Raw genomic sequence first — 9,393 nt, forward strand, 5'->3', positions numbered from 1 at the left:
CCACGCTGAGGCTCCACCCTCGCTGAGGCCCCACCCACAATGAGCCCCCTCCAACACTGAGGCCTCACCCACAGTGGTTCCTCCCACACTGCAGCTCCTCCCACATTGAGGATCCTCCCTCACTGAGACTCCACCCATACCGAGGCCCCACCCATGCTCACGCTTCTCCCACACTGAGGGTCCTCCCTCCCTCAGGCTCCTCCCACACTGAGGCCCCACCCACACTCAGGCTCCTCCCACACCGAGGCTCCTCCCTCACTGAGGCTCCTCCCTCCCTCAGGCTCCTCCCACACTGAGGGTCCTCCCTCACTGAGGCTCCTCCCACACTGAGGTTCCTCCCTCAGGCTCCTCCCACACTGAGGCCCCACCCACACTCAGGCTCCTCCCTCCCTCAGGCTCCTCCCTCACTGAGGCTCCTCCCACACTGAGGCTCCTCCCTCAGGCTCCTCACTCCCTCCCTCAGGCTCCTCCCACACTGAGGCCCCACCCACACTCAGGCTCCTCCCTCCCTCAGGCTCCTCCCTCACTCAGGCTCCTCCCACACTGAGGCTCCTCCCTCAGGCTCCTCCCACACTGAGGCCCCACTCTGGTTCCACCTAACCCTCCACCGCTCCGCCGCGCCCCCGCCGCTGCCCACATTCACTCACGGGGGGGGCAGATCTGCCACCACACGGACCCGGCGAACGCCATTGCAGGCGGCTTGCTGCCGGAACCGCCGCGATCCAGCAAGCTTCCCGTTGCTATGGCGATAACGGAGCTGCACGCTGACACTGCGCATGCTCGACCAAAACAGGCCAGATCCCGCCTCCGGATCGGCCCCGTCCCGTCAGTAGCCCCGCCCCCTCTAACATTTCTGCTCAGCTCGCAGCTTCGAAGGAACTGCAATGCGCATGTGCAGGGGCTACAGAGCTTCGCGGAGCAACTTCCGGTGAGTGAATGGAAACGACGCGGAGGAGTCTCTAAACCCCCAAAACCCTCATTCCTGATACCCCAAACCCCCCCATCAAACCTCAACCCCCGTGACAGACACTCCCAACATCTACCCCATCCCCCGGGTCTGCAAGGGCTCTCCCACTTTCCAGAGACATGCTGGTTATGGGGGGAGGATGGGGAGGGAGCTGGGGGGGGGGGGGGGGGATGGGGAGGGAGCTGGGGGGGGGGGGGGGGGGGGGATGGGGAGGGAGCTGGGGGGGGGGGGATGGGGAGGGAGCTGGGGGGGGGGGGGATGGGGAGGGAGCTGGGGGGGGGGGGGGGAGGATGGGGAGGGAGCTGGGGGGGGGGGAGGATGGGGAGGGAGCTGGGGGGGGGGGAGGATGGGGAGGGAGCTGGGGGGGGGGAGGATGGGGAGGGAGCTGGGGGGGGGAGGCTGGGGGGGGGGGGAGGATGGGGAGGGAGCTGGGGGGGGGGGGGAGGCTGGGGGGGGGGGAGGATGGGGAGGGAGCTGGGGGGGGGGGGGATGGGGAGGGAGCTGGGGGGGGGGGGATGGGGAGGGAGCTGGGGGGGGGGGGATGGGGAGGGAGCTGGGGGGGGGGGGGGGATGGGGAGGGAGCTGGGGGGGGGGGGGGGATGGGGAGGGAGCTGGGGGGGGGGGGGGATGGGGAGGGAGCTGGGGGGGGGGGGGAGGATGGGGAGGGAGCTGGGGGGGGGGGGGATGGGGAGGGAGCTTGGGGGGGGGGGGATGGGGAGGGAGCTTGGGGGGGGGGGATGGGGAGGGAGCTTGGGGGGGGGAGCTGGGGGGGGGGGATGGGGAGGGAGCTGGGGGGGGGGGGGGATGGGGAGGGAGCTGGAGCTGGGGGGGGGGGGGATGGGGAGGGAGCTGGGGGGGGGGGGGGGTGGGGAGGGAGCTGGGGGGGGGGGGGGTGGGGAGGGAGCTGGGGGGGGGGGGGATGGGGAGGGAGCTGGGGGGGGGGGATGGGGAGGGAGCTTGGGGGGGGGGGATGGGGGAGGGAGCTTGGGGGGGGGGGGGATGGGGAGGGAGCTTGGGGGGGGGGGATGGGGGGGGGGGGGATGGGGAGGGAGCTTGGGGGGAGGGAGCTTGGGGGGGGGGGGGGATGGGGAGGGAGCTTGGGGGGGGGGGATGGGGAGGGAGCTTGGGGGGGGGGGGGATGGGGAGGGAGCTTGGGGGGGGGGAGGGAGCTTGGGGGGGGGGATGGGGAGGGAGCTTGGGGGGGGGGAGGGAGCTTGGGGGGGGGGATGGGGAGGGAGCTGGGGGGGGGGGGGATGGGGAGGGAGCTTGGGGGGGGGGGGATGGGGAGGGAGCTTGGGGGGGGGGGGATGGGGAGGGAGCTGGGGGGGGGGGGATGGGGAGGGAGCTTGGGGGGGGGGGATGGGGAGGGAGCTTGGGGGGGGGGGATATGGGGGGGGGGATGGGGGGATGGGGGGGGGATGGGGAGGGAGCTTGGGGGGGGGGGGATGGGGAGGGAGCTTGGGGGGGGGATGGGGGGGGGGAGCTTGGGGGGGGGGGATGGGGGGGGGGGGATGGGGAGGGAGCTTGGGGGGGGGGGATGGGGAGGGAGCTTGGGGGGGGGATGGGGGGGGGGAGCTTGGGGGGGGGGGGGGATGGGGGGGAGCTTGGGGGGGGGGGGGGGGATGGGGAGGGAGCTTGGGGGGGGGGAGGGAGCGGGGGGGGGGGGATGGGGAGGGAGCTTGGGGGGGGGGATGGGGAGGGAGCTTGGGGGGGGGATGGGGAGGGAGCTTGGGGGGGGGGATGGGGAGGGAGCTGGGGGGGGGGGGATGGGGAGGGAGCGGGGGGGGGGGGATGGGGAGGGAGCTTGGGGGGGGGGGATGGGGAGGGAGCTTGGGGGGGGGGGATGGGGAGGGAGCTTGGGGGGGGGGGATGGGGAGGGAGCTTGGGGGGGGGGGATGGGGAGGGAGCTGGGGGGGGGGGGATGGGGAGGGAGCTTGGGGGGGGGGGGGATGGGGAGGGAGCTTGGGGGGGGGGGGATGGGGAGGGAGCTTGGGGGGGGGGGGGGATGGGGAGGGAGCTTGGGGGGGGGGGATGGGGAGGGAGCTTGGGGGGGGGGGATGGGGAGGGAGCTTGGGGGGGGGGGATGGGGAGGGAGCTGGGGGGGGGGGGGATGGGGAGGGAGCTGGGGGGGGGGGGATGGGGAGGGAGCTGGGGGGGGGGGATGGGGAGGGAGCTGGGGGGGGGGATGGGGAGGGAGCTGGGGGGGGGGGGGGATGGGGAGGGAGCTGGGGGGGGGGGGAGATGGGGAGGGAGCTATGGGGGGGGGGATGGGGAGGGAGCTATGGGGGGGGGGGATGGGGAGGGAGCTATGGGGAGGGAGGATGGGGAGGGAGCTATGGGGGGGGGGGATGGGGAGGGAGCTATGGGGGGGGGGGATGGGGAGGGAGCTGGGGGGGGGGGAGGATGGGGAGGGAGCTGGGGGGGGGGGAGGATGGGGAGGGAGCTGGGGGGGGGGAGGATGGGGAGGGAGCTGGGGGGGGGGAGGATGGGGAGGGAGCTGGGGGGGGGGGAGGATGGGGAGGGAGCTGGGGGGGGGAGGGAGCTGAGGGGGGGGAGGGAGCTGGGGGGGGGGGAGGGAGCTGGGGGGGGGGGGAGGGGAGCTGGGGGTGGGGGGGATGGGGAGGGAGCTGGGGGGGGGGGGGATGGGGAGGGAGCTGGGGGGGGGGGGATGGGGAGGGAGCTGGGGGGGGGGGGGATGGGGAGGGAGCTGGGGGGGGGGGGGGGATGGGGAGGGAGCTGGGGGGGGGATGGGATGGGGAGGGAGCTGGGGGGGGGATGGGATGGGATGGGGAGGGAGCTGGGGGGGGGGAGGGAGCTGGGGGGGGGGGGAGGGAGCTGGGGGGGGGGAGGGAGCTGGGGGGGGGGGGGGGATGGGGAGGGAGCTGGGGGGGGGGGGGGATGGGGAGGGAGCTGGGGGGGGGGGGGGATGGGGAGGGAGCTGGGGGGGGGATGGGATGGGGAGGGAGCTGGGGGGGGATGGGATGGGGAGGGAGCTGGGGGGGGGGGGATGGGGAGGGAGCTGGGGGGGGGGGGGGATGGGGAGGGAGCTGGGGGGGGGGGATGGGGGGGGGGGGGGATGGGGAGGGAGCTGGGGGGGGGGGATGGGGAGGGAGCTGGGGGGGGGGGGGATGGGGAGGGAGCTGGGGGGGGGGGGGATGGGGAGGGAGCTGGGGGGGGGGGGGGATGGGGAGGGAGCTGGGGGGGGGGGGGATGGGGAGGGAGCTGGGGGGGGGGATGGGGAGGGAGCTGGGGGGGGGGGGGGATGGGGGGGGGGGGATGGGGAGGGAGCTGGGGGGGGGGGGGGGATGGGGGGGGGGGATGGGGAGGGAGCTGGGGGGGGGGGGGATGGGGGGGGGGGATGGGGAGGGAGCTGGGGGGGGGGAGCTGGGGGGGGGGGGAGGGCTGGGGGGGGGGGGGATGGGGAGGGAGCTGGGGGGGGGGGGGGGATGGGGAGGGAGCTGGGGGGGGGGGGGATGGGGAGGGGGGGGGGGGATGGGGAGGGAGCTGGGGGGGGGGATGGGGAGGGAGCTGGGGGGAGGGGGATGGGGAGGGAGCTGGGGGGGGGGGATGGGGAGGGAGCTGGGGGGGGGGGGGATGGGGAGGGAGCTGGGGGGGGGGGGGATGGGGAGGGAGCTGGGGGGGGGGGGATGGGGAGGGAGCTGGGGGGGGGGGGGGTGGGGAGGGAGCTGGGGGGGGGGGGGGGTGGGGAGGGAGCTGGGGGGGGGGGGGGATGGGGAGGGAGCTGGGGGGGGGGGGGGGGGATGGGGAGGGAGCTGGGGGGGGGGGGGGGATGGGGAGGGAGCTGGGGGGGGGGGGGATGGGGAGGGAGCTGGGGGGGGGGGGGGGATGGGGAGGGAGCTGGGGGGGGGGGGGGATGGGGAGGGAGCTGGGGGGGGGGGGGGATGGGGAGGGAGCTGGGGGGGGGGATGGGGAGGGAGCTGGGGGGGGGGGGGATGGGGAGGGAGCTGGGGGGGGGGGGGATGGGGAGGGAGCTGGGGGGGGGGGGGGGATGGGGAGGGAGCTGGGGGGGGGGGGGGGATGGGGAGGGAGCTGGGGGGGGGGGGGATGGGGAGGGAGCTGGGGGGGGGGGGGGATGGGGAGGGAGCTGGGGGGGGGGGGGGATGGGGAGGGAGCTGGGGGGGGGGGGGGGATGGGGAGGGAGCTGGGGGGGGGGGGGGGATGGGGAGGGAGCTGGGGGGGGGGGATGGGGAGGGAGCTGGGGGGGGGATGGGGAGGGGGATGGGGAGGGAGCTGGGGGGGGGGGGGAATGGGGAGGGAGCTGGGGGGGGGGGGAATGGGGAGGGAGCTGGGGGGGGGGGGAATGGGGAGGGAGCTGGGGGGGGGATGGGGAGGGAGCTGGGGGGGGGGATGGGGAGGGAGCTGGGGGGGGGGGATGGGGAGGGAGCTGGGGGGGGGGGATGGGGAGGGAGCTGGGGGGGGGGATGGGGAGGGAGCTGGGGGGGGGGGATGGGGAGGGGGGGGGGATGGGGAGGGAGCTGGGGGGGGGGGTGGGGGAGGGAGCTGGGGGGGGGGGGATGGGGAGGGAGCTGGGGGGGGGGATGGGGAGGGAGCTGGGGGGGGGGGATGGGGAGGGAGCTGGGGGGGGGGGGATGGGGAGGGAGCTGGGGGGGGGGGGGGATGGGCGAGGGAGCTGGGGGGGGGGGGGATGGGGAGGGAGCTGGGGGGGGGGGGGATGGGGAGGGAGCTGGGGGGGGGGGGGTGGGGAGGGAGCTGGGGGGGGGGGATGGGGAGGGAGCTGGGGGGGATGGGGAGGGAGCTGGGGGGGGGGGATGGGGAGGGAGCTGGGGGGGGGGGGATGGGGAGGGAGCTGGGGGGGGGGGGATGGGGAGGGAGCTGGGGGGGGGGGGATGGGGAGGGAGCTGGGGGGGGGGGATGGGGAGGGAGCTGGGGGGGGGGGATGGGGAGGGAGCTGGGGGGGGGGATGGGGAGGGAGCTGGGGGGGGGGATGGGGAGGGAGCTGGGGAGGGAGCTGGGGGGGGGGGATGGGGAGGGAGCTGGGGGGGGGGGGGAGGGAGCTGGGGGGGGGGGATGGGGAGGGAGCTGGGGGGGGGATGGGGAGGGAGCTGGGGGGGAGGGAGCTGGGGGGGGGGGATGGGGAGGGAGCTGGGGGGGGGGATGGGGAGGGAGCTGGGGGGGGAGGGAGCTGGGGGGGGATGGGGAGGGAGCTGGGGGGGAGGGAGCTGGGGGGGATGGGGAGGGAGCTGGGGGGGGGGGTGGGGAGGGAGCTGGGGGGGGGGATGGGGAGGGAGCTGGGGGGGGGGGATGGGGAGGGAGCTGGGGGGGGGGGGATGGGGAGGGAGCTGGGGGGGGGGGATGGGGAGGGAGCTGGGGGGGGGGATGGGGAGGGAGCTGGGGAGGGAGCTGGGGGGGGGGGTGGGGAGGGAGCTGGGGGGGGGGATGGGGAGGGAGCTGGGGGGGGGATGGGGAGGGAGCTGGGGGGGGGGATGGGGGAGGGGGGGGGATGGGGAGGGAGCTGGGGGGGGGATGGGGAGGGAGCTGGGGGGGGGGGGATGGGGAGGGAGCTGGGGGGGGGGGGATGGGGAGGGAGCTGGGGGGGGGGGATGGGGAGGGAGCTGGGGGGGGGGGATGGGGAGGGAGCTGGGGGGGGGGGGGGATGGGGAGGGAGCTGGGGGGGGGGGGGGGATGGGGAGGGAGCTGGGGGGGGGGGATGGGGAGGGAGCTGGGGGGGGGGGGTGGGGAGGGAGCTGGGGGGGGGATGGGGAGGGAGCTGGGGGGGATGGGGAGGGAGCTGGGGGGGGGGATGGGGAGGGAGCTGGGGGGGGGGGATGGGGAGGGAGCTGGGGGGGGGGGGGATGGGGAGGGAGCTGGGGGGGGGGGGGATGGGGAGGGAGCTGGGGGGGGGGGATGGGGAGGGAGCTGGGGGGGGGGATGGGGAGGGAGCTGGGGGGGGGGATGGGGAGGGAGCTGGGGGGGGGGGATGGGGAGGGAGCTGGGGGGGGGGATGGGGAGGGAGCTGGGGAGGGAGCTGGGGGGGGGGGGATGGGGAGGGAGCTGGGGGGGGGGGGAGGGAGCTGGGGGGGGGGGATGGGGAGGGAGCTGGGGGGGGGGATGGGGAGGGAGCTGGGGGGGAGGGAGCTGGGGGGGGGGGGATGGGGAGGGAGCTGGGGGGGGGATGGGGAGGGAGCTGGGGGGGAGGGAGCTGGGGGGGGGATGGGGAGGGAGCTGGGGGGGAGGGAGCTGGGGGGGATGGGGAGGGAGCTGGGGGGGGGGATGGGGAGGGAGCTGGGGGGGGGGGATGGGAGGGAGCTGGGGGGGGGGGGATGGGGAGGGAGCTGGGGGGGGGGGGGATGGGGAGGGAGCTGGGGGGGGGGATGGGGAGGGAGCTGGGGAGGGAGCTGGGGGGGGGGATGGGGAGGGAGCTGGGGGGGGGGATGGGGAGGGAGCTGGGGGGGGGGGGGAGGGAGCTGGGGGGGGGGGGATGGGGAGGGAGCTGGGGGGGGGATGGGGAGGGAGCTGGGGGGGAGGGAGCTGGGGGGGGGGGGGATGGGGAGGGAGCTGGGGGGGGGGGATGGGGAGGGAGCTGGGGGGGGGGATGGGGAGGGAGCTGGGGGGGGGGGATGGGGAGGGAGCTGGGGGGGGGGGATGGGGAGGGAGCTTGGGGGGGGGGATGGGGAGGGAGCTGGGGGGGGGGGATGGGGAGGGAGCTGGGGGGGGGGGGATGGGGAGGGAGCTGGGGGGGGGGGATGGGGAGGGAGCTGGGGGGGGGGATGGGGAGGGAGCTGGGGGGGGGGGATGGGGAGGGAGCTGGGGGGGGGATGGGGAGGGAGCTGGGGGGGGGGATGGGGAGGGAGCTGGGGGGGGGGGATGGGGAGGGAGCTGGGGGGGGGGATGGGGAGGGAGCTGGGGGGGGGGGATGGGGAGGGAGCTGTGGGGGGGGGGGGAATGGGGAGGGAGCTGGGGGGGGGGGAAATGGGGAGGGAGCTGGGGGGGGGGGAATGGGGAGGGAGCTGGGGGGGGGGGGGGGGAATGGGGAGGGAGCTGGGTGGGGGGGGAATGGGGAGGGAGCTGGGGGGGGGAATGGGGAGGGAGCTGGGGGGGGGTGAGGAGGGAGAAGTGAGGAGGGAGAAGTGGGGAGGGAGCTGGGGGGGTGGGCAGGGAGCTGGGGGGGGGGTGGGGAGGGAGCTGGGGGGGGGGAATGGGGAGGGAGCTGGGGGGGGTGAGGAGGGAGAAGTGGGGAGGGAGCTGGGGGGGGTGGGGAGGGAGCTGGGGGGGGGTGGGGAGGGAGCTGGGGGGGGGTGGGGAGGGAGCTGGGGGGGGTGGGGGAGGGAGCTGGGGGGGGGTGGGGAGGGAGCTGGGGGGGGTGGGGAGGGAGCTGGGGGGGGGTGGGGAGGGAGCTGGGGGGGGGTGGGGAGGGAGCTGGGGGGGGTGGGGGAGGGAGCTGGGGGGGGGGTGGGGAGGGAGCTGGGGGGGGGGTGGGGAGGGAGCTGGGGGGGGGTGGGGAGGGAGCTGGGGGGGGGGTGGGGAGGGAGCTGGGGGGGGGGGGGAGGGAGCTGGGGGGGGGAGAAGTGGGGGGGTGGGGAGGGAGCTGGGGGGGGTGGGGAGGGAGCTGGGGGGGTGGGGAGGGAGCTGGGGGGGTGGGGAGGGAGCTGGGGGGGTGGGGAGGGAGCTGGGGGGGGTGGGGAGGGCGCTGGGGGGGTGGGGAGGGAGCTGGGGGGGTGGGGAGGGAGCTGGGGGGGTGGGGAGGGAGCTGGGGGGGGGAGAAGTGGGGAGGGAGGTGGGGGGGGAAGTGGGGAGGGAGGTGGGGGGGAAAGTGGGGAGGGAGGTGGGGGGGGAAGTGGGGGGGAGCTGGGGGGGGGGGGGAAGTGGGGAGGGAGCTGGGGGGGGAAGTGGGGAGGGAGCTTGGGGGGGGAAGTGGGGAGGGAGCTGGGGGGGGAAGCGGGGAGGGAGCTTGGGGGGGGGGAGTGGGGAGGGAGCTGGGGGGGGGGAAGTGGGGAGGGAGCTGGGGGGGGCAAGTGGGGAGGGAGCTGGGGGGGGGAAGTGGGGAGGGAGCTGGGGGGGGGAGTGGGGAGGGAGCTGGGGGGGGGGGGGAAGTGGGGGAGGGAGCTGGGGGGGGCAAGTGGGGAGGGAGCTGGGGGGGGCAAGTGGGGAGGGAGCTGGGGGGGGGAAGTGGGGAGGGAGCTGGGGGGGGGAAGTGGGGAGGGAGCTGGGGGGGGGAAGTGGGGAGGGAGCTGGGAGGGGCGGGGGAAGTGAGGAGGGAGCTGGGGGGGGGAGCTGGGGGGGGGAAGTGGGGAGGGAGCTGGGGGGGGGGAAGTGGGGAGGCAGCTGGGGGGGGGTAGTGGGGAGGGAGCTGGGGGGGGGAGTGGGGAGGGAGCTGGGGGGGGGAGTGGGGGAGGGAGCTGGGGGGGGGAGTGGGGAGGGAGCTGGGGGGGGGGGGGAGTGGGGAG

At 77.9% G+C, this 9,393-nt stretch overlaps 1 protein-coding gene across 4 annotated transcripts in view; it reads left to right on the top strand.

Annotated features, from left to right (window-relative positions):
* Positions 1 to 654: 654 nt before the first annotated feature.
* Positions 655 to 9,393, top strand: part of rnpc3 (RNA-binding region (RNP1, RRM) containing 3) — a 120,394-nt gene continuing 111,655 nt past the window's right edge. For 3 of the 4 annotated variants that reach the window (XM_072510287.1, XM_072510289.1, XM_072510288.1), the window contains exon 1: positions 657 to 928. In XM_072510287.1, coding sequence (XP_072366388.1) covers positions 743 to 928 — 186 coding nt within the window. In that variant the 5' untranslated portion in view covers positions 657 to 742. Of the gene's footprint in view, positions 929 to 9,393 lie in introns of all 4 variants that reach the window. The other variant, XM_072510291.1, reaches the window with a different exon arrangement.

This window comes from Scyliorhinus torazame, chromosome 7 (genome assembly GCF_047496885.1).
Source record: "Scyliorhinus torazame isolate Kashiwa2021f chromosome 7, sScyTor2.1, whole genome shotgun sequence".
NCBI classification, from domain to species: Eukaryota; Metazoa; Chordata; class Chondrichthyes; order Carcharhiniformes; family Scyliorhinidae; genus Scyliorhinus; species Scyliorhinus torazame.